This window comes from Trachemys scripta, chromosome 2 (assembly GCF_013100865.1).
Source record: "Trachemys scripta elegans isolate TJP31775 chromosome 2, CAS_Tse_1.0, whole genome shotgun sequence".
Taxonomy (NCBI): domain Eukaryota; kingdom Metazoa; phylum Chordata; order Testudines; family Emydidae; genus Trachemys; species Trachemys scripta.
Window position 1 is genome coordinate 202,444,459 of NC_048299.1, and position 25,456 is coordinate 202,469,914.

Below are 25,456 nucleotides of genomic sequence, written 5' to 3' on the forward strand. Positions count from 1 at the left end.
AGATAATGTCTGCACTATCTTTCCCTTTGGACTGGATCACAGACTACCACGAAAAAGGAAAAGGTTTTACCGCTTGCATTTCATTGAGCTCCTTCTGGTATTTCACTACCATCTGATTGTATTTCTCTTTTTCTTGATTAAGCTCCAGTTGTAGCTTTCGGTTTTCCTTTTCTTTTTTCCTCAAATCTTGTATATTAGCTTTCTTTCTGTCTATTTTAAAATCTTTCCGATTCATTATCTCAGCCAATTTGTTCACAGCCTGTACAAAAAAAGTACACGAATTAAGAGATGCTATATCAGGGGTCGGCAACCTTTCAGAAGCGGTGTGCCGAGTCTTCATTTATTCACTTTAATTTAAGGTTTTGCGTGCCGGTAATACATTTTAATACGGTTTTTTAGAAGGTCTCTCTCTACAAGTCTATATATTATATAACTAAACTAGTGTTGTATTGTAAAATAAACAAGGTTTTCAAAATGTTTAAGAAGCTTCATTTAAAATTAAATTAAAATGTTGATCTTACGCCACCGGCCTGCTCAGCCCTCTGCTGGTCTGGGGTTCTGTTCACCTAGGCCGGCAGCAGGCTGTGCGGGGCCGGCGGCCAGGATCCCAGACCGGCAGTGGGCTGAGCCGCTCAGCCCACTGCCGCTCAGGGGTTCCATCCTTCAGTGGGTACCTACCTTCTCCCTGGTTCTGGCCCATTCTTTTCCTCTCCCTGCACTGAGCACAGGGCTGGGGGTGAAGTGTCTGGCCAGGACCTAGAATGAGGTCAGGGTTGGGGCAGGAGGTTTGGGTGTGCGGCACTTACCTGGGCAGCTCCCATTTGGTGGAAGGGGTGCAGGTGGGAATGTGTGGGTGTGGGTGAGCGCGCGCACGCAGGAACTCCCATTTGGTGCTCAGAGTGGGGGTGGGGATGTGGGGGGTGCAAGAATCAGGATGTGGGGGGGTACATGGGGTGTGGGGGGGCTGGGCATGTGGAGGGTGCAAGAGTCAGGGCAGAGGGCTGGGGGCATGTCAGGGGGGGCGCAGGTGTCGGGGGGGGGGAGGCTGGGTATGTGTGGGGGTGCCAGAGTCAGGGCTGGGGTCGTGGGGGGTGAAGGAGTCCAGCAGAGGACTGGGTGTGTATGCGGGGGGGCAGGGGCCTGGGATGTGTGCGGGGCTGAGGGCGGAGTGTATGTGAAAGGAGGTCAGGGCTCAGGGCAGAAGGCTGGAGGGTGTGTGCCCCTATTCCATGCCCTTCCTTCCCCAAGGCCCTGCCCCCCCTTCTTCTCTTCAGACCCCAGGACTCCCATGCCCCATCCAACCCCCGCTACTCCCTGACTGCCCCCTCCAGAGACCCCCCCACCCAGGATCCCACCCCCTATCCAACCTGCCCCGCTCCCTGTCCCAACTACCCCCCCGCATCCAACCCCCCCCGGTCCCCTTACCACGAGGCTCCTAGCAGCATGTTCTGCTCCACGCAGAGTCAGACATGCTGCCCCACGGGAGCAGACAGCCCTGCCCCTCAAAGCGCTGCGCGTGCAGCACAATGACTCCAGGGGAGGGAGAAGGGCGGGGGAGGGGCCGGCGGCTTGCTGCGCTCGGCCAAGTGCTCCAGCCCAGGAGCGCACACTCTGCAGCTTGCCGCGCCGGGAGAGTGGGGCCATTTGGCAGGGTGTGCCTGGGCACACCCATGATTCTGTCCCCGTGCCCCCGCAGGGGAGGGGGCGGCAGAGAAGAGCAGGCCAGGCCGGGCCGGATTTTTAATGGCACGCTGCTCCGGCAGGCATGCGTGCCATAGGTTGTCGATCCCTGTGCTATATACATAAGCTTTTGTAAAGAACATAGAAGTTTCTCTTGGGTTACAGAAGTCCACGTTATTTTTCAGCACAACATCATACTGAAGACATGCATATAGAACTCCCTGCCTTTCTATCCCCTTGTCACTGCAGCTGTCAAACTGACTGCTAAAATACATACATTTCAGTAAGAAAAAGTAGAAATAAGAGAGCAGTAAAATGTAACATTTCCAATTTTGGAATAGATTTTTTTTAAATGAGCTGAGACCATGTTTAAAAAAAGTGTAGATTTCCCAGAACATAATTAATTATAGAAGTGAATGCTCTGGCTACAAAAAAACTCCTATTAACATGTTGTTGTCTGTGGGTCTGATCCTGCAAACCCTTACTCTCTTGAACATTCCTTAATCAAGTGAAAAGTTTACAGGATCAGAACCTCTGCTTTTAGCTATAAATTACACTAATACAAATTTAAGATTTATAGATCATCACTAATACAAATTTCATCTAACTATAGTACTGAGAAGTAACCACACAAAGTAATCACACACAATTTTAATTCATTAAAATTTGAAAGCTATTTTTCTGGTATGCCACAATGAAGTCAACATGCTCATATTAAAATGTCTACAAATTAATACCTGTGTTTTAAGAGTTCTTTCAGTGTTAAGATTCTTCTCATAATGCATTCTAATAGTGTTGATTTCATCTTCTTTCTTCAATTTAAATTCTGTTAAAAAATACCATTAAACTTTCTAAGATATATATTTTATGGCAAGAAAATTTTTAAAGGTGATTCATTTCTCCATAGTATGTGGGTTTTTTTCATCTTATTGTTCTTTGACTTTGCATACAAATACAGACATTTTGTAACCATAAAGACCATTTATTTAATGATACTGAAATATCATAAATATCTCACCACAGAATGGTAAAAAGCATATATATATACACATCTAGCTCCTAACATACTGTTATAGCATTTTTGACCACTGCTGTACACTGAGCAGTTTTCAGAGAACTGTCCACAGTGACTCCAAGAACTCTTTCTTGGGTGATAACAATAAATTTAGAACCCATCAGTGTATATGTATAGTTGGAATTATTTTTTCCAATATGCATTACTTTTCATTTATCAATGTTTAATTTCATCTGCCATTTTGTTGCCTAGTGATACCGTTTTGTGATATCCTTCCAAAGTCTGCTTTGGACTTAACTATCTTGAATAACTCTCCATCATTTGCAAACTTTGCCATTTCACTGTTCATCCCCTTTTCCAGATCATTTATGAATATGCTGAACAGCACAGATCCCAGTACATATACTTGTGGGGACACTGCTTTTCACCTCTCCCCATTGTGAAAACTGACCATTTAGCCATACCCTTTGTTTTCTATCTTTCAATCAGTTACTGATCCATGAAAGGACCTTCCAGCTGATCCCATGACTACTTAGTTTCCTTAAGAGCCTTTGGTGAGGAATCTTAAAGGCTATCTGAAAAGTCCAAATATACTATATCAACTGGATCACAATTCTCCACATGCTTGTTGATTCCCCTCAAAGAATTCGAATAGATTGGTGAGGCATGACTTCCTTACAAAAGCTGTGTCGACTCTTCCCCAGCAAATCATGTTTATCTACATGTCTGATACTTCTGTTCTTTACTATAGTTTGTACCAATGTGCCTGGTACTGAAGTTATGCTCACTGTCCTTTAAATGCCAGGATCTCCTCTGAAGTCCTTTTTAAAAATTGGTGTTACATTAGCTACCTTCCAGTCCTCTGATTCAAAGGCTGATTTCAGTGATAGCTTATGTACTACAGTTGTTAGTTCTGCAATTTCATATCTGAGTTCCTTCAGAACTCTTGGATGAATACCATCTGGTCCTGGTGACTTATTACTGTTTAGTTTTTCAATTTAGCCTAAAACCTCTTCTATTAACACCTCAATGAGACACTATTTCAGATCGGTCACCCAAAAAGAATAGCTCTGATGTGGATATCTCCCCCACATTCTCTGCAGTGAAGACCAATGCAAATAATTCATTAAGCATTTCTACAATGGCTTTGTCTTAGTTGAGTGCTTCTTTAGCACCTTTAGTAAAATCCAATATACACCTCTACCTCGATATAATGCTGTCCTCGGGAGCCAAAAAATCTTACCGCGTTATACGGGAAACCATGTTATACTGAACTTGCTTTAATCCGCTGGAGCACGCAGCTCTGCCCCCCTGGAGCACTGCTTTACCGCATTATATCCAAATTTGTGTTATATCGGGGTAGAGGTGTAGCTCCAATTAATTTTATCTTCTGCATAAGAATCAGTACTGGGATTTCTTTCCTAACAGTCCCAGAAAAGAGAACAACCAAAGGATCTAATGAATATTGTTCCTCTACTTCTGCCATAATCTCCCACAAACTAATCAATAGTCCAAGTATGGGCATACTTGGATCCCCATTTTTCTGAGGTAAGCTGCTACAACAACTAGACACTTTGCGAATTGTCTGGCAGTGGCTGATTGGCTGAATGGTAATTGCCAACCACAAACGTCAAATATCATCTGTGGAATGCGTGGATTGTGATAAGGGAATGTGTCCTGAAGATCAAGAGCAGTGTACCAGTCAGTCTAGGGATGCAATGATAGTGAAGAGGGATACCATTCTGAACTTGATCTTCCTGAGGTAAGTGTTTACTCTTCTAGTTCTAGGGCAGGCCAAAATCCTCCATGTATTCTTGGAGATGAGGAAGTACCTCAAGTAAAACACCCTCCCTTTGAGGTGAAGCAGGACTTCTATTGTGCCAAGAGCTAGAAGTGATTGAACATCTTGGTCTAACCAGCTCTTGTGAGGGGGTCCCTGAATAGGAACAGGGAAGTTGAGTATGGACTGAAATTAAATCTCATATCCCACTCCTATGATTTCCAATACCCATCCATCCCTCGTTATATTAGTCCAGAAATAGTGGAAATGAGACAGGTGATCCCCAAAGGGAGGAGATGGGATAGCTAGATCCATAATAACTTGTAAAATATTCCTGGGTGAACCTCAATAATGAAGACCGGTGAGATTAAGTCCCTACTGATTATAAAAATTTTCTTCCACAAACTGCTGTTGTTTCCTCTGAGCATCCGTTTGTCAGTACTGATAGTGAGCAGGCTGCCTGTGGTAAGCTTGTGGTCTCAAATGCTTATGTTTGGGAACTGGCGTGTATACTCTCAAAGACCTGAGGGTTGTTCTGAAATGGAAATATACATGACCTTGGATCAGAAGCAGAAAATGCACTGCTGAGGCTGCTGTTGGCAGTCAAACCACCTAAAGGACACAAGAGGCTCTGATGCATCTCCCTGCCAGTGTGAAGCTCACCTCTCAACCTTCAAATCTGCTAGTATGTGACACCAGCAAACAAAATGTGGGACAAATGACTGAAATACGAAACATTATTTTGGTGATTCAAAGTATAATGTACAGATTCTTGTGCTCTTGTCTGTGCCTGCAGTGACCCTGCATACCTCTCTGCTACTGTATTTTAAAAATGAGAGGGAGAGATGTGTGCGCAGCAACTCATAGTTGATTGTATTCTAGGTTTAGAACCTTAGCCAACAATAAGGGTAGCGAAGAGCATGGGAATATAAACAACATACTAGAGGTATGATTTAAAGTCAAGGTATACTTTCCAGCTCAGGGAATTTGCAAACCTGCCAAAAGTAATGGTTTTGGAATGCTTATTATTCTCTCTGTAATAAATCAATTTTTCATCCAACCACCATGAAAAATTCGAACACTCAAAAGAGCTTACGTTTTAGGTTTTGATTTTTGCCATTTTTATGATATTTTTACAAAACAAAGGTTTAAAAGTCTTGTCAAAACAAAAATTCAAATGCAGCCTTAACTATGGTGTCATGACCAGCTCTGGCAAAACAAAACAAAAAATTCATACTATACTTTTCAAAGCTCCATGGAAATTTAAGTGCCATCATAAAGATTAGTAGACATGGAATATGAAGAAGAATGTTTGTTTATTTCTGGTCTGTGATTGATTGATTGATATTCTTTCCTCAGATCATGTTTAGCAACAAATTCTGATATAATATTAAGCTAAATGCACTAAGCTTATTATTATTATGTATACTTTGTAATCATAAATTATTCTTTACATGAGAGGGTGGGATTTGCAATCTCTCTCTGCACAAATGAAATGGGCTGGGGATTTGGCCCACAAAACAAGCATATTCAGGCAAGCATGATAACTTTTCACTAGCTCCAGGCTCCCCACAGCCTTCTCTCATCCTCATGGCAGTACAGGCTCCCTGAACAGCTGCATCCACCTGAAATCTCTAGGAGCAGAAAAGGGATCACATGTCCCCCATCACACGGGAGGGAGGAAGTAATTAATTTCATGCTGACAGCATGCAAAAGATTATAAGGTCCTTAATACTGAAGGAAAAAAGTGCCAAAACTGGTTTTCAAGTCTGCAACAGCAAACACACATTTCTCTGTAATCAGTTCTGCATCATCATAACAATTTAAAACTCAAAACATGCCATACCTTCCTCCTGTTTCTTATTTTTTTCCATGAGCTCTGCATTTTCTTTTGTTAGAGACTCAACATCAGTGGTTAATGTTTTATTTGTTTCTTCCAGCTAAATGAAAACAAACAAATTTTAAAACAAAGCATTTGCTATACATCCTACTCATATTCAAAACTGCATTTAATCTTATATCAATAATAGTATTCCACACAGAATTACCATTCTTAGATTACATACTTACTCATCTGTTCATACTTCAAAACTGTACATAAAATTTTAGATATTTTACTTCTGATCCCTTTCTTTCACAAAGATACCGAGTATAAAAACTCTCTCTAAGAAAAGGACTAGATCTATTTTTATGATCCACGCAGTGTTGAGCACATTTTCAGTGAGCAATAAATAATAACCAACTGAATTTAAGGAATTAAGCAGAACTTCAGTGTAAGCTTTCAGTAAATTTTAAGGAACTTCTGTGTAAACGATAACACGTAGCTACCTACAATTGAATCCAGAGAATCAGTTGCTAGTTACGAAATTCCAAGATTTCAGGCTTTCCATAATTATTTAATATCACTCTCCATCCATGGAATTTACATTTGAGTAGTGTTATATATCATGGAAAAGAGACAGGCACATATGAGTAAAAAGAAAAGATTTGCTTTTTGTCAAATGGTGCTCACAGGATTTGTGAAATGAACTGTAGGGGGAAATTAATATCATTTGCCTATATTAGCTCCCCATCAGGATCATTTTGCTGGATGCTATACAAACATATTAAAAGACAGAAAGAATACAGTTGCATTCAGTAAGCAAGTTTTGTTTGAAACCTACAGAAATATACTGAATGACTGTGTGTTGAGTTATGTAAACAACAATATCTGAAGTTGACAATTTATGGGTAGGAAGTCCCTACCCATAAATTAGATTCCACATCGATGCAGTTATTTAAAATAGTCTCAAATGAAAATAGGGCATTCTGGAAAGTGAAAGATTATTTCATGTGGCTATTGCACATGTAACATTACTGCAACAAATGTTACTTATTACTAAAATAAATAATTTAATGTGGGGATGTAAAGCGCATAATAGCATGCAAGAAAAACAATGCATTTTGGTCATCATGTGCAAAGTTTTACTGCGGACTTATGTTAGGCAGTATCTGAGTGCCTCTGCATGCAGGAGGCCAAAGTGGAAGAACACAGTTTAAAAGTATTATAAAATAGAAATATTACTCTGCAAATTAATAGGGTTTGTGAGTAAAAACTCTTGGTTAACACATTACTGTAAATGTAATGCAAAAATTAAATGGTTGCTCTCTGAAGTTGAGACTTCCCAGCTTGTATATTTTGATTTAAAAATATTTGCCTGGAAAAAAACCCAGCATCTTTCAAATGCTTTCTGAATGAGGAAAGTGATTATGTAGTCAGATCCCTGAGTACACTATTAAAGAAAAAGACAGTTACTCACCGTTGTAACTGTTGTTCTTCGAGATGTGTTGCTCATATCCATTCCATTAGGTGTGTGCGCGGCGCGTGCACGATCGTCGGAAGATTTTCTACCCTAGCAACACCGGCGGGTCGGCTGTGGAGCCCCCTAGAGTGGCGCCTTCATGGCGCTGAATATATACCCCAGCCGACCCGGCGCCCCCTCAGTTCCTTCTTGCCGGCTACTCCGACAGTGGGGACGGGGGGCGGGTTTGGAATGGATATGAGCAACACATCTCGAAGAACAACAGTTACAACGGTGAGTAACCGTCTTTTCTTCTTCGAGTGCTTGCTCATATCCATTCCATTAGGTGACTCCCAAGCCCAACTTAGGTGGTGGGGTCGGAGTGAGACATTGCTGTGTGCAAAACTGCTGACCCGAATGCAGCATCGTCCCTGGACTGCTGCACTAGTGCATGGTGAGCTGTAAACGTGTGGACTGATGACCAAACCGCCGCTCTACAAATGTCCTGGATCGGAACATGTGCCAGGAAAGCAGTCGAGGAAGCTTGGGTCCTCGTGGAGTGAGCGGTGAGGTGCGGTGCTGAGACACCTGCCAGGTCATAGCAAGTCCGGATGCAAGACGTAATCCAGGAGGATAGGTGTTGTGAGGAGACCGGTGAGCCTTTCATTCGGTCGGCTACTGCAACGAAGAGTTGCGTCGTCTTTCTAAAGTGCTTTGTGCGGTCAATATAGAAGGCCAGGGCCCTTCGTACGTCCAGGGAATGCAAACGTTGATCCTGGCGAGTGGCATGTGGTTTAGGATGAAAGACCGGGAGAAATATGTCCTGGTTGATATGAAAAGGAGAAACCACCTTAGGGAGAAAGGCAGGATGTGGACGAAGCTGCACTTTATCCTTATGGAAAACTGTGTAAGGGGGCTCAGAGGTAAGCGCCCTGAGTTCAGAAACGCGCCTTGCTGAGGTGATGGCTACGAGGAAGGCTGTCTTCCAGGATAGGTACAGAAGTGAACAGGTGGCCAGTGGCTCGAATGGAGGACCTGTGAGCTTGGAGAGAACCAGGTTGAGGTCCCACGTCGGGACGGGCCGACGTAGTTGTGGGTACATCCGGTCTAAGCCCTTGAGGAATCTAACGACCATCGGGTTAGAGAATACCGAGGACGCGAGTTCCCCTGGATGAAAGGCCGATATAGCGGCCAGGTGAACTCTAATTGAAGATATCGCCAACCCCTGCTGTTTTAAGGAGAGGAGATATTCCAAAATGAGAGGAATGGGTGCCTGCAACGGGAACGTGGCTCGTTGTTCGCACCAACAGGAGAACCGCTTCCACTTGGTCAGGTACGTGGTGCGTGTTGAGGGCTTCCTACTGCTCAGCAGAATCTGTTGGACAGAGTGCGAGCATTGCTGCTCTGCCTGGGTGAACCATGGAGCAGCCACGCTGTGAGGTGGAGTGATTGCAGGTCGGGGTGACGCAGCCGGCCGTGGTCCTGAGATATGAGATCCGGACATAATGGAAGCGGGATCGGTGTCTGAACCGAGAGTTCCAACAGTGTGGTGTACCAATGTTGTCTCGGCCACACTGGAGCGATCAGGATTACCTGTGCCTGGTCTCTGCGCAATTTGAGCAGTACCTTGTGGACCAGAGGAAACGGAGGGAAGGCATAAAACAAGTGGTCTTTCCAGGGAAGGAGAAACGCATCCGAGAGGGAGCCCGGAGCTCGACCTTGTAGGGAGCAGAACACGTGGCACTTCCTGTTGTCTCGAGATGCAAACAGGTCTATCTGGGGAAACCCCCACTTCTGGAAGATGGAATGTATGATGTCCGGACGGATAGACCACTCGTGCGTCCGGAAGGACCTGCTGAGTCGGTCCGCCAGAGTGTTCTGGACTCCAGGGAGGAACGATGCCGTGAGATGGATTGAGTGGGCGATGCAGAAGTCCCACAGGCGAATGGCCTCTTGGCATAGAATTGAGGAACGTGCTCCTCCTTGCTTGTTGATGTAAAACATGGCCGTGGTGTTGTCGATGAGAACTAACACACAACGGCCACGTAGGAGATTGAGAAATGCCTGGCACGCCAGGCGTACCGCCATCAGTTCCCGAACATTGATGTGTAGGGCTAACTGGGGTGTAGTCCACAGGCCCTGGGTATGGTGTTCGTTGAGATGGGCGCCCCAACCCAGAGATGAAGCGTCTGTGACCAGGTGCAGAGAGGGTTGTGGGGTGTGAAAAGGCATCCCCTCGCAGACCACATTGTGATCTAGCCACCAGGTGAGGGAGGTCAGGACCGAGTTCGGGACCGTGACCACCATGTTCAGGCTGTCCCGATGTGGGCGGTATATTGATGATACCCAGGTTTGAAGTGGGCGAAGCCGAAGTCTGGCATGCCTGGTTACGTACGTGCAGGAAGCCATGTGACCCAGCAGGGTGAGGCACGACCTCACCGTGGTAGTTGGGAAGGCCTTGAGCCCTTGAATGAGGTTCTTGATGGTGCCAAAGCGGTTGTCTGGCAGGATGGCTTGTGCACGTCTGGAGTCTAGAACTGCGCCGATGAATTCTATTCTCTGGGTAGGTTCTAGAGTGGATTTGTCCTTGTTGAGTAGGATGCCCAACTCGTTGAATGTGTGCACTATTATGTGGACGTGAGCTTGAACTTGCTCCTTGGTGCGACCGCGTACCAGCCAGTCGTCTAGGTACGGGAACACCTGTATCCCTTGTCGACGAAGGTACGCTGCCACGACAGCCATACATTTCGTGAACACTCTTGGGGCCGAGGATAGGCTGAAGGGAAGGACTGCAAATTGGTAGTGCACCGTGTTTACCACGAATTGCAGGAAGCGTCTGTGAGGTGGGTAAATTGTGATGTGAAAGTATGCGTCTTTCATGTCGAGGGCGGCGAACCAGTCTCCAGGATCGAGGGAAGGGATAATGGCCCCCAAAGGGACCATGCGGAACTTCAACTTTACTACGAATTTGTTGAGTCCGCGCAAGTCCAAGATGGGCCGCAGACCTCCTTTGGACTTGGGGATCAGGAAGTAACGGGAATAAAATCCCCTGCCCCTTAACTCTATCGGAACCTCCTCTATGGCCCCCAAGGCCAGGAGCGTAGAAACCTCCTGTATAAGAAGTTGCTCGTGAGAAGGGTCCCTGAAGAGGGACGGGGAAGGCGGGTGGGAGGGGGGGATAGAAGAAAACTGGATAGCGTATCCCCTCTCCACCGTGCAGAGGACCCAACGGTCCGAAGTTATAAGGGACCAGGCACGGTGGAAGTGGGAGAGGCGATCCCGAAAGTAGGGGGCTGGATCCTGGGGGATGACTGGGGCGCCGTCCTCGACCGCACCTTCAAAAGTTCTGCCTGGGGCCTGAAGGTGGTCTAGGTGGCCCCTGGTTCTGGCCGGGTTGAGGGCCGGTCCACCTTCTTCTACCACCTCGCCCTCGCCTCCGGGCCGAGTCCTGTCTCTGACGAGGCGGGGGGTGGGTAGAAGCGCTGAGGCTGCGGCCTAAATGGTCTGCGCTGAGGGCCCGCAACATGCATCCCCAGGAAGCGCTTGATTGTTCTCGAGTCCTTGAGGCTCTGCAGGCGAGAGTCCGTCTTGTCCGAGAACAATCCATGTCCCTCAAAGGGCAGATCCTGTAGGGTTTGCTGCAGCTCCGGAGGCAAACCCGAAACCTGAAGCCAGGAGATCCTCCGCATAGCGATACCCGAAGCCAGGGTCCTCGCAGCCGAGTCCGCTATGTCCAAGGAGGCCTGCAAGGAGGTCCGAGCCACCTTCTTACCCTCCTCTACCATGGCTCCAAACTCCTCCCTGGACTCTTGGGGAACCAACTCCTTAAACTTCCCCATAGAGTTCCAGGAGTTAAAGTTGTAGCGGCTCAGGAGCGCCTGCTGGTTCGCCGCTCTAAGTTGCAGCCCTCCGGCTGAGTAAACTTTACGGCCAAACAAATCGAGTCGCTTAGCCTCCTTTGATTTAGGCGCTGCAGCCTGCTGACCGTGGCGCTCTCTTGCGTTCACTGATGCCACCACCAGTGAACACGGTTGGGGGTGGGTATACAAGTACCCGTAGTCTTTAGACGGGACAAAGTATTTCCTTTCCACCCCTCTCGCTGTGGGTGGGATAGAGGCAGGCGTTTGCCATATCGTAGCTGCATTGGCCTGTATCGTGCGGATCAGGGGTAACGCCACCCTTGAAGGGGCATCCGCTCCGAGGATGTTTACAATAGGGTCCTGCACTTCCACTATCTCCTCCGCCTGCAGGTCCATATTACGGGCCAACCTACGCAGGAGATCCTGGTGAGCCCGAAGATCTATCAGAGGTGGACCTGTACATGATGTGCCCGCCACTGCCTCATCCGGAGAGGAAGAGGAAGATGCCTCCGGTGGTACAGGATCCAAGGGAGGGTCCTGGTCCCCCTGCTCCTGGGCCGGAGCATCACCTGTGCTTGGGTCCATGGCGTCGGGTGGCGTGGACACGGAAGCCTCCATGCCCCCTGGCGGAGGCCGAGAGATGGTGGACTCCGGGGCCCTTCTAACGGAGTGACCCGAGCGAGAGGTCGAGGGTATTGGAGCCCCTTGCTCCTGGTGGTACGCCCACGGGGTCCAAAACGACCAGTGAGATGGGCCATGAGAATGGTCCTCTGTCATCTCCTGCCAATGGCCCAAGTCCCGTTCCTCGGCTTGCCCTTGAGGGGGGTATGCCGATCTCGACAGGTCTTCCGAGGAGCGAGACACCGATCTTGATGGCCATGGCGGTGCCGAGAGAGACGAAACGATTCCCGTCGGCTGCGGTGCCGCACGGTGCCGGTCCGGAGATGATCTATCTCTACGCGGTGCCGGCGAACGGTGCCGGGACCGCGATCGGTGCCGATGACCTCGTCGGTGCCGGGAGCCGGATCTGGACCTCGACGAGGACCTGGAGTATGCCCGGTGCCGGGAGCGGCCTCTCGACGTCGAGCGTCGACCGTAGCGGTGCCGAGAACTACGTCTCGACGTTGATCGGTGCCGACGATCATAGCGGTGCCGAGACGTAGAGCGGTGCCGCGACGAAGATCTTGGCCACGAGTACGACCGGTGCCGAGGTGATATTCGGCGCCGGGACTGCGAGCGGCGTGGGGACCTGCTTCGGGACCTGGACCGGTGCCGAGGTTCCAGCCCTTGCGATGGAGGGCGCATCAGGGCAGGTTTCCCCCTCGACTGGACCGGGCGAGTCAACGGTGCCGTCGGTGCCGGTGGTTGAGGCGGTGCCGGCTCCGTGAGAGCTATCAAGTCTCTCGCCGCCGCAAAGGTCTCTGGAGTCGACGGGAGTTGTATCACCGCCGGTCTCGGTGGAGACGCTATCTGCACCAGACTCAACGGCCTCGGCGCTGGAGTCGACAGTGCTGGAGGCACCTGTTTTCGGTGCTCCACCGGCGGGCTCGGCTCTACCCCCGGCACTGGGGGAGCCGGCGTCTTCGGCACGGAGGCCCCCGTCTTATGGGCTTTTTTATGCCCCAGGGATAATGACCGGCGTCGAGGCACTTGCTGTGCTTGCGGTGCCGACGAGGTCCGGTGCCGGGGAGGCTTGTCCGACACCACTCGCGTGGTCGGCATGGCCGGTGCTGCCGGGGCACTGCACACCAAGGCGCTAGGTGCCGGGGCCTGGCTTGTAGAGGGAGTGTCCGGACTAAGTGCCGCCTCCATCAGGAGTTGCCGGAGCCGAAAGTCCCGCTCTTTCTTGGTCCTTGGTCTGAAGGCCTTACAGATCTTGCACTTATCTGTTTGATGGGACTCTCCCAGGCACTTCAGACAGGAATCGTGCGGGTCGCTCGTGGGCATAGGCTTAGCGCAGGAGGCGCACTGCTTGAAGCCGGGAGCGTTGGGCATGAGCCCGGGCCCGCGGCCGGGGGAGAAAGGGGGAGACGACCCCCTTAATCCCCTGGACTACTATAACAACTATAAACACAAGAACTATAACTATAACTACAACTGCGAATAACTAAGTAAGCTAGGGAGAGTGGAGAACAGCTATGCCGCGCTCCACAGTTCCAACGACCGTCAGGGGCGGTAAGAAGGAACTGAGGGGGCGCCGGGTCGGCTGGGGTATATATTCAGCGCCATGAAGGCGCCACTCTAGGGGGCTCCACAGCCGACCCGCCGGTGTTGCTAGGGTAGAAAATCTTCCGACGATCGTGCACGCGGCGCGCACACACCTAATGGAATGGATATGAGCAAGCACTCGAAGAAGAACTGATTATTTTTTAAAAAAAAAGATAGTGAGGAATGGTGGACAGACTGAAAGATATTGTGCTTGATTTTCAACTTGGCCTCAATCCAGACTCTCTTTTTGTGTCCACATTTATTTGGGAGCTCAAATAATGTAATCTATCAAATAAATGTCTAAGTACCTGAATGTGCCCTCAGATCAGATAATTGCTACCACTTAGATATCTGAGTAAGTGCACAAATAACTGCAGATGCAAAATTGCCTCAATTTGCACGCACAAAGGTGCTGGACTTTAAAGACCTGTCTCTAAATTTATATATACACCTCTACCCCAATATAATGCTGTCCTCGGGAGCTAAAAAAAAAATCTTACCGCTTTATAGGTGAAACCACGTTATATCGAACTTGCTTTGATCCGCTGGAACGTGCAGCCCTCCCACCCCGGAGAGCTGCTTTACCGCGTTATACCCGAATTCGTGTTATTTCGGGTCGCGTTATAGCGGGGTAGAGGTGTGTATATTATACATACACATACACACACACACACACACACTTTTAATTATAGTTTTAATGTTTGTTGGTTTTTTTTTTTTTTTACAATTAAGCCATTTTTTATACGTTTAAATAACAACAACTTACCTGGCTTACAATGTTGTCCTTATCAGTAATTTCTTGTCTATTTCTTGACGCTGCTTTCTTGCTCTCCTGAGTCAATTCAAAATACTGTTCTTCCAGGAGACCTCGGGCCAACTGCTCTGATTCAGCTTTGGTTTCAGCCAGATCCAACTGCGCAGCAAGAGTTTCTCTATAACAGAACGTTAAGATCTTATGTTTCCTAGGGAAAATACTTAACATTTGCAGGGAGAACAAACGAGCCCAGACTGTACTTTTCAGTGCATCATTTTTTAAAAATATTGCCTTTAAAGGATCGAGGGAAGCAACTAGCTCTACATTAAAAAGGTAGATGACACCTATGTAATGCACTACAAAAAAGACATAGGTCCTGTCCATACTAGCACTTGATGATATGTTTGAAATCTTTTTCAGCCACGGTTATCACAACAGTTGTTACATGTCTAGCATTCACAGTTAATGAAGTTAAAGGCTGCTTAGATATCATGCTCTATACTGTTTGTGTAGCACAATTTTTTGCAACAATGTTGTGTCTAAGATCCACCTGCACTACAAATGCAGCCATTCTGGGAAGTTAAAACACAGTTGACCCCTGTAAACTAGGGTCCCTTTGGTGCCAACTGGTAGAGGGCACAGTGGGTGCATATGATTTTACAGGGATCCCCTGAATCAGATATATGCATAATAGTTCACCGAAGAGTGGCATGCAAAACCTCTCCCAAGAGCTAGAAGCCCATTGGTTGCCATAATCACTGCGAAATGTATGTACATGTAGTACACTAAAAATTATGTTGTTAAGGTCTTGGAGTTATGGCAGGTCACCAGGAGGTGACACACCATGAAGATGTTCCTTTCAGGTAGGAGGTAACTGACACCAATCTCCATGCCTGGCCATTTGTTTATTATATGTCTACTATACGCATGGACCAAGTATGAATGGAAAGGAAATCTACAGGAAGCAATGAACAGGATGAGGGGTGTCCTCTTTATGAATAAAGACAGAATATTTGTCTAGTATACCTTGGGGTGCAAATGAATACATTGAATCCTTCATCTAGAAGGCAAATTGATAGCATGCGTGTCTCATGAAAGGTAGGTGCATCACAGCCAGCCTGGCTGTAAAGCACTGCTAGGATTTTGGGTGAGCAATACTCTAAAATTAAGGCGATACGCTAATGTTTTAAGTCTAGGCTCTTGAATGTGTGTTATGAATTTATTTTATATGTAACTATTTTGTTTCCAATACTTCTAATTGCTATTACTTGAATCTCTAGGCTTTGTTAAATAAACTTATTCTTGATTTCACTGTAAATATATCTAAGTGCTGAGCAGTGATCCAAGATGGAACTTGTAAGCTAGGGTGTACTACTTCTTTGGAAACAGTGAATCTGTGGAAACTGTGAGAGTGCCCAGCAGACAAGGGGCTGGATACTTCAGGGAGACATTTGGAGAGTTCAAGGGCTGAGGGTGTGCCAATCGGTAACCTAGAGAGTGATAGTGAGGCCTGTAGGGCCTAGAGAGCAGTTTTTGTGTTGCCAATGGCCAGTGGAGTTAGGGAGCGGACCCACAGCTGGCACAGTACAAGGATTTCTCATGTTAAGGGAAGGTAGGACAGAGAGCCCCTAGCGTAGACAGGCAACAATTAGACAGAATCAGTTTGGAATAGCTCATGTATAGATCTAATTAAAAATGTATACAACATATATTATGCTGAAGGGGTGTGGGAATAAAAAGCCCCATAAGACAACAAAAAATAAATGGGAATGGGAAAGGGAGAGAGGAAACACCAAAAGGGCTAAAGGGAGTGTCTCTTCCCTTCTCCCAACTTGGGGAATTGAGACTCTCCTACATTTTCTTGCTCAGGGCTGTGATTGGCTGATAGTCTCTCCTTGTATCATATTTAACAACATGGTGACTTCTCTCTCCTTCCTTTCCTTCTTCCCAAATCCACAGTGAACATTGTTTTTAACATGCTCTCATTTACTCTTAAGACTTGTCTGCAATACTGATGCAGACCAATGACCATGCTTGTCAAGTACCACAAGTTCTGTACTACAGACAGGGGCAAAACCACCACTTTTTGAATAAAAATTATGAAATGGACAGGCCTAATTCTGCATACCTAGAAGAACAAATTACTGAATGGGAAACAGTTTTAAGTAATAGTCTTTCATAAATTTTGAAATACTGTAAACTGTATATTCTTTAATTATTTGAAACTGTCCACAAAATTGGACAAACTTAATTGGTTTGGTTGTAGTTAGATCTACACATTTAAAATCAACTTTCAAATGAGTATTATCTTCATTAAAATTCTTTGTCTGAAAGCCGTCTATTGGCTCAAAAACGACATGCAATTACCAGGCTAACAACATTTTTGGAGGCGGGGCGTGAGTCTTACAAATAAAATTATGAATACAACAAAATAAACAATTTTTTCAAAATGTCAGACATTTCTAAACTCTCAGGATGAATAATCTCTCTCTTCAAAAACCCCAAACCTAGTCCAAGAAAATAAACATAAACCCTGACTCCATTCTTAATCATCCATCAATATAAGTAACATCCTATATATTCACCATATTACAAGACCTGTTATACTTTTTATAAGTACAGGTTTCAGAGTAGCAGCCGTGTTATCCGTATCCGCAAAAAGAACAGGAGAACTTGTGGCACCTTAGAGACTAACAAATTTATTAAAGCATAAGCTTTCGTGGACTACAGCCCACTTCTTCGGATGCATACAGAGTGGAATAAATATTGAGGAGATATATATACACACATACAGAGAGCATAAACAGGTGGGAGTTGTCAAACTGTCTGTACTGGGCTATCTTGATTATCACTTCAAAAGTTTTTTTTTTTCCCTCCTCTTACTTAATTGGCCTCTCAGAGTTGGTAAGACAACTCCCACCTGTTTATGCTCTCTGTATGTGTGTATATATATCTCCTCAATATTTATTCCACTCTGTATGCATCCGAAGAAGTGGGCTGTAGTCCACGAAAGCTTATGCTCTAATAAATTTGTTAGTCTCAAAGGTGCCACAAGTACTCCTGTTCTTTTTATAAGTAGTCATTTTTCAGCATTACTGCAAGGAAAAAAAGTTTTTTTATCCTGGATTCAGGGCTTCAAGATTGATACTACACTACTGTATAAGGTAAACATATTTCTGCTTGAAAATATAAAATGGACATACTTTTCATTTTGCAATTCCTGTATTTTTCTTTGAGTTTCTTTATTCTTCTCCTCAATTTCTTCTTTAAGCTCCTTAACCTGAGTTTTGTAAAGTGTCTGTAAGGGAAGTATTAGAAAGAAATCATAATTCAAATCCTTCCTTAAAACTCTCCTTTGCTGTGATTCCTATAAAAAAATTTCACAACGGTTAGACAGCTGGTACACTGATATCACTTCTGATCACGCTGATTAATAATATTGTCTCATTGTTTTCTTGTACTCCCCGGTCTGTCTGTATCCATCTGTTGTTTCTTGTTTTATACTTAGATGGCAAGCTCTTGGGAGCAGAGACTATAGTTTTGTTCTGTTTGTACATGGCATAATACAATGGAGTCCTGGTCCATGACTGGGACTCCTAGGTACCAGGGTAATAAAAATATTAAAAACAGTAATAATCCTCTAAGCTTAAAAGAAACATTTTACTCTGAAAAAATATGGCTACGAATTCAGATCATACTGATTAATATTCCTTCGTTTAATTACATGAGTTCATGAAACTGAGGAAAGAATCAGGGTAAAAACACTGTACTCCTGGTCTTCCCATTAGTAAAATGTTACACAACTCATGATATGTATGATAAAATTACAGTGAAGTTTAGTTAAACAAATGTTTACAAAGTAATGGGTATTATGATTGTGGGTATTATGATAGATACTGCATTATCTTTGGGGACCACTTTGTATTAATTGTATTGTATGGATGGTTTATGCATTGCTTTCTATGCAACTCCAGGGGGAGAGTTACTGCAACTCCTGGAATCAAAAACAGTGGGGGTTATTAAGTGAGTCACTCAGGTTGTAAACACCTCCAGAGGTACCACACCCTGGGGAGGCTTGCATATACCCGTCCAGAGACTTTCAGACACAGAAAGGTCTGTGTTTAAACACAGGGCTTTTTTTCAGATCCAGTAAACAGACAGGACCCTCTGTCCAAGGGACAGGGTGGACACCAATCCTTGTGGAAAGGTTGAAAGACTTTGATCTACTAGGACCCAAAAAGACTGGCAAGCAGCATCCTTGCTGGATGATGAGAGTGAGGCGCGTCAACTGTATCAGACAAACAGAGATTACAGTACTACTGCTCTTCCAAACTTGGCATCTGCCCTGGCATGCCAAGTGCCTAATATTTAACAAGAGTTAGTGAACTGATCCACGTGGTTGCCTTACAGGTCTCAGAGATTAGTATATTTCTGAAGCAGGCCAAAGACATTGCCAGCACCTGGGTGGAGTATGCTTTGATGTTCAAAGGGAGAGGCTCACCAACTGATAGTAGTTGGAAATACATTGTGTGAAACACTGAGGTTCTCTGGGATGTGATGGTTTGGCCTTTCTGATGCAGCAGATAAGGCCACAAAGAGGCAGGAAGAAAAAGTCGGAAGGGCTTGGTCCCATCCCAGTAATAAAGCAGGACCTTGAAAGCATCCAGCATATGAAGCTTCTTTTCTCCAGGCGATGAGGATGGCTTGAGGCAAAAGACTCATATGGTAACAGACTGGTTCAGATGGAATTCTCAAACCCCATTTAGGGCGCCATTTCATCAACATGTCCCTATGGAAGGCTATAAACAGCAGTTCAGCCATCAGGGCCTGAAGTTCACTGACTCACCAAGCTGACTTGATGGCTATGAGAAAAGCCATGTTGGTGAGGTGGCATACCAAGCATTGCAATAATGGCTCAGATACAGGTTCTATGAGATGTAAGAGGAGGATGTTTCTAGTCTGAGGGCAGTTCTCTAACCTGATGGCAAATATGAAGAAAGCCTTGAAGAATCTGAACACCACAGGGTGTAAAAAGACTGAATGTGACTGTATTGGTGCATGGCACCCTGATATCACTGCCAGGTGGACTTTAAAAGAGTTAAAGGCTAATCCTGCTTGTAGGCCAGAATCTTTCTAACAGGGCCTTGTTTATGGGGAGATCAATCCTGACAGGGCCAGTGGCTGACAAAATGTCAAATAGCTTGTGGAATTTTTCAGGGATGACTGAAGTCTCAAATCTTCAAGGTGTCTGCAGTCTGCACAAAGAGGTCCTTAATTGCCTTGAAATTATCTAGACTCAGACTCATAGACTTTAAGGTCAGAAGGGACCATTATGATCACCTAGTCTGACCTCCCGCATGATGCAGGCCACAAAGCCCTCCCAACCCCTTTACCTTGACTCTGCTGTTGAAGTCCCCAAATCCTGTGGTTTAGAGACTTCAAGTAGCAGAGAATCCTCCAGCTAGTGTCCCCTACCCCATGCTGCGGAGGAAGGCGAAAAACCTCCAGAGCCTCTGCTAATCTACCCTGGAGGAAAATTCCTTCCCGACTCCAAATATGGCGATCAGTAGAACCACAAGCATGTAGGCAAGATTCTCCAGCCAGACCCTCATTGGCCATTGATACTATTTACCAGCGATGGCATGCTGTTCATTTGACTAAAATCATGTTATCCCATTAAACCATTCCCTCCATAAACTTATCTAGCTTAATCTTAAAGCCAGACAGGTCCTTCGTCCCCACCGTTTCCCTCGGAAGGCTGTTCCGATATTTCACCCCTCTGACGGTCAGAAACCTTCGTCTAATTTCAAGCCTAAACTTCCCCACGGCCAGTTTATATCCATTCGTTCTCGTGTCCACATTAGTACTGAGCTGAAATAATTCCTCTCCCTCCCTGGTATTTATTCCTCTGATATATTTAAAGAGAGCAATCATATCCCCCCTCAGCCTTCTTTTGGTTAGGCTAAACAACCCGAGCTCCTCGAGTCTCCTTTCATACGACAGGTTTTCCATTCCTCTGATCATCCTAGTTGCCCTTCTCTGTACCCGTTCCAGTTTGAGTTCATCTTTTTTAAACATGGGAGACCAAAACTGCACACAATACTCCAAATGAGGTCTCACCAGTGCCTTGTACAACGGAAGCAGCACCTCCTTATCCCTACTAGATATACCTCGCCTAATGCATCCCAAGACCGCATTGGCTTTTTTCACCGCCACGTCACATTGTCGACTCATAGTCATCCTGCGGTCTACTAGGACTCCGAGGTCTTTCTCCTCCTCTGTTATTTCTAACTGATGCGTCCCCAGCTTGTAACTAAAATTGTTGTTAGTCATCCCTAAATGCATCACCTTACACTTTTCACTATTAAATTTCATCCTATTTCTGTTACTCCAATTTACAAGGTCATTCAAGTCTCCCTGCAGAATATCCCAATCCTCCTGCAGGGAGACTTGAATCTAGCACCCAGGGACAGTGAGGAGAATTTCTTAAGAGGTGACGGGGACTGCTGGCCCTCTGGATCTCGCTCCTCTCTATATTCTAGTGACTGAGGTCTTATTAGGAAAGCTGCTAGAGAGAGAGACTTCCATGTCTTCTACCACTGTAGGGACAAGCTCCTAGAGACTGGGGAAGGTAGGCTCCAATAGCCACAGTGGCATCCCATACACATATGGGTGACTGTCGGATTGCTGGCTGGACCAATGACAATCCTGGTGGACCAGTAGTTGAGGTCTGTACAGGTCCTTGGATCTACTAGTGGCACAACTTGTGGACTTTAGTGGAGACAGATCTCTGCTGGCTACCAGCAGAAAGTTGTGCCTGGGAATGGTGGAAGAGGGGTACATCTCTTCCACAGGTGGTGCTGACTGGTAAGGTGATGTTGGTGTCAAGGTCTGTATCAGTGTCAATACATATCTTGGTGCCAACTGTGACTCCAGTGCACTCCTAGTCTGCCCTGCTGGTGCTGGAGTCAACATAGATGGGGACACTTCCACACAGATAGAGTCTGCTGCATCACAATCTGCTCCTTTCCATTGATCCTCAAAGCAATGCTGGACTTGACTGAACTATCTTCCGATGTCTTTCTGTCCCTTTCTTTACAAGAAGACACAGATATCCTTTTTGAGCTCCTGCTCCATTGTTCAGAGTGACCCCCTTTCAGCACTTTGCTTCAACCTCTGAGATGCTGACTTAAACATTGGGGCTGTTGGTGCATTCAGCACCAAGGCCAATACCAGTGCTGACATCGGATCTGGCTTCAATGCTGTTTCCTCTGAGGAGGTCTTTGGAGTCATCAGTTCACCTGATACGATGTAGAGACCACTAGAAGGGTCTTCAAACTCCGTACATCTGGATCCAATGCCACTTTCATGAAAATGGCGCATCAGTCTTGCTTCTCATGACTTCCCAGTCCTCACAAAGAAGGAGGCTGAGACCAAGAACCTGCTTCAGTTACAGAACTCTCCAAAGTAGAATAGGTATCTGCCGAGCCAGTCTTTCTGTAGAATTAGTCCACTGCAGGATGGACAGACTTTGAAGTCTACAGATTGAGAGTCTGACATTTCTAAAGTCAGTCTGCTCTAGTACAAGGCAACTAAATGAAAATGAATGAAATGAAAAGTACTAAATGAAAAGAACAGAGGTTGCTCAGAAGAGTTTCAGAATAACATTGAGAAGTTCAGTTCAAATTAAGGTCTAGTGGGTCAGACATCAGCTAGGTTCTGTATCACTGGCATGAGCAGTGAGACGGACGTGAGGAAGGATTAAGGCTGCCCCATCCACCCCACTCCTTACCTCATGTAGGAGCATGAGGAGGCACAGGGCACATACAGAGCCCCAACAAACATGACTAATCAAAAAAATCCAGTCTTGCAGGCTTGAGAGACATAAGCATCTAGAGAGGGATCCACCCTGACAAACACTTAAAGAATTCATGGTTTTGAAAAGCTGTCTCTACTTAGATTAGACTTGGGCTGCAGCAACATAAAGCTATAGTAGGACAGTGCCAAAACACACCCAGTGAATAATATAATTGTATGTTAAAAGGTTATTTTCTTTCTAGCCAAAATGCAAGGATTGTAAATCAAGTGCAATAAATACACTCAATGAAAGAAAAGTACTGATTAATAGTAAAAAAAAGAGATAGGGAAGGTGGAATCTGGGGCTCCAGTGCAGTTCTTTACTGTTTGGCTATTCAGTTTCTGTGACATATGGGTAGACCGGTATTAACCTACACCACAGAATGCAACACTCTGAAAATTATCGGATAAAGAGCATTTAACTTAAAGATGGTTTGGTTAGATTGGCCCGATTGTGAATCAAGCAACCCACATATTAAAGGATGAGGTTTTGTGGGCATTAAGAGTCATTTGAGCAAACTGGGTATAATATTATATACTAAAAGGTATATTAAAAATTATTTAAGTTCCAAAGTCAAGTACTCAATAGTTAAGAAATGCCACATTTACAGTTGTCTATGCAACCTTAATTCAACCCCCCACACATCCAGCTTGTACAGTGAAAGAAGCAGGTGTCCTACAGGAAAAAAAACACTGTATGTGATCACGTAATTAAAGACTGTCATAATGCACATACACAAATAGGCAGAAATAAGGTTGCAGAGAATAACTGTAAATCTGGCTTCTTCCTGATTTTTGAGTGCTTGATTTTGCAACCTAAATAACATTTTAATGTAATGTAGTTTTTAATGTAATTTCCTATATTTTTTTTTAAATAAAAACAAATTCTATTATGTACAACTGGAACAACCCCCCCTCTTATGCATCATCATCAGCGTCTGAACCTTTACCTTCCGCAATGTAGCACAGATTTCTACCACGTGAGCCTACAGAACTAACTACATTATTGCTGGCAGCAGCAAGCTATTATCTCAGAGGAACGTATAAGACATTGGGGCCATAAATTGGGTTTTGGAGGTGATGCAGAAGCCCTGCCTGGCTCTCCACCTGTGGGTGTGAATTTTTTAAATGTTCCTGTTCAGTTATTATTTTATCATGGTGCCAAAATTGTCCTGAGGAAAATGCAAGTGAGATATAAACTGTTAAAAATCACTGTTTCATATATCTCAGCTAAACCTCAATGGAATCTCATGGAACAAAGGGCTTGCCCAAGGGCTTACTCCCTGACAAATTTAAAAGGTGTATGGCAAAGAATGGAAGCTTAAAAAGATCACAAAATTATTTTTATCAAAAAGTATTAGACAACCAAAATATAGGGATCACTATCTGTCCCATCTGTAATATCCTACAAGGTTATAGCCTGGACTGAGTCTTCAGATGCCTAGACTAAGCCAAAATTTCCTCAAATGCTAAGGCTTTGCAAACAAAAAAGTTTATAAACCTTACTGACTTGGATAAATTGGATATTAAGTATTATTTAACATTGCCTTAGTAGATGGTGAGGCTAATATTGGACTACTGTATATATCTGTTGTCCACATTATAAAAAGAATGTTGAAAAATTGGAGAGGGTGCAAAAAAACACCCTCTAAAATGATTTGAGGCCAGATAAAATGCCTTACACTGAGAGATTTAAAAAGTTCAATATGTTTACCTGACTAAAAAAAAAAAAAAGAGAGACACTGAAAGGTGACTTGAATACAGTGTATAAGTACCTTTATGAGGAGAAAATACTGGGCACTACAGGACTCTTTAACCTTGAGGAGAACGGCATAAGAAGAAACAATTTGTAGAAGCAGAAGCCAGATAAATTCAAATTAGAAATAAGGAATACATTTTGAAAAGTGAGAGTGATTAACCACTGAAAAAACTAGCAAGGGAAGGGGTTGATTCTCCATCTCTCCATGTCTTAAAATCAAGATAAGATGCCTTTCTGGAAGACCTTTTTTAGCCAAACAAGTTATTGGGCACCATCACACGGGTAACTGGGTAAAATTTAATGGCCTGTGATATACAGGAAAAGTCAGGCTAGAAGATCTAATGGGCCCTTCTGGCCTTAAACTGTATGAATCTATGAATTTTCTCTCTCTCTCTCTCTCTCTCAATTCATCCTAAAGTTCAATGCCAAATGCATTAGCTGAATCTTGTATAAATCTACCCAAATTAGGAGGGCTCTATAATCAAGTCTGCTAGATCATGAGCAAACTAATTTGAAACTAGTTTACACCTGAGGCACTTTTAGGAAGTTTTTGGGGGCAGTTAACTGCTATATGAATGTTTGCATATAAAAAGTGTTGTTACTTATGCAACATAAATGGAACACAGTACTTTGATGCCCACAAAATCATATAAACAAAATGGCAATAGGCCAAGTACAGTATTTATGATAGTTATGATACACATCACAATCTTATCATGTTAGCTTGATTTTTGTGCATTATTTGTATATTTTTAGTAGTATTTTGTGTGTTACTCATTTATGTCTGAGCATTGGGGTACATAGTCATGAAGTTATTAAACAAAACAATCCTTTATTTTTGTAAGATTATTCATGAACCTACCGAAAAATACTGTTCAGCTTCAAGCTGATCCTGAAGTTCCCGCATCTGACCTTCATTTCCTCTATACTGCCTTAAGGAGAGAAAACAAAACCTCATATAAAAGCCATCCATTACACTCGCACCTTTAAACTCAGCATTTTTCTTTCATATGCACCCACCTTCTCCTTCACACATTACCTGTAAACATGGTAATCATAAGCACCTATTCTAAGATTCTGGTTTAACAATATAATATACGCTACCATAATGGTAGCCCCCCACAGATAATTTAGATGGGAAGCAGTGCTCCGAAAGTGCTTGGTTTCTTTCTTCAACCTGCAGTCTATTGTGGCACAGATCCAATAAAGGAAGGATATTCTTGTTGGAAAAGTAATGCTGTCTGTCAAGCTAAAAAAATCGT

General features: G+C 44.8%; 1 protein-coding gene across 2 annotated transcripts in view; it reads right to left on the bottom strand.

The window, feature by feature from the left end:
• ROCK1 (Rho associated coiled-coil containing protein kinase 1) overlaps nucleotides 1-25,456 on the bottom strand; it is a 182,948-nt gene that overhangs the window by 31,337 nt on the left and 126,155 nt on the right. For both annotated transcript variants that reach the window (XM_034762738.1, XM_034762739.1), the window contains exons 21-26: nucleotides 25,057-25,126; nucleotides 17,782-17,876; nucleotides 14,591-14,756; nucleotides 6,322-6,415; nucleotides 2,418-2,506; nucleotides 71-259 (exon numbers count right to left, since the gene is read on the bottom strand). In XM_034762738.1, the coding sequence (XP_034618629.1) occupies nucleotides 71-259; nucleotides 2,418-2,506; nucleotides 6,322-6,415; nucleotides 14,591-14,756; nucleotides 17,782-17,876; nucleotides 25,057-25,126 (703 nt within the window). The remainder of the gene's footprint in view (nucleotides 1-70; nucleotides 260-2,417; nucleotides 2,507-6,321; nucleotides 6,416-14,590; nucleotides 14,757-17,781; nucleotides 17,877-25,056; nucleotides 25,127-25,456) is intronic.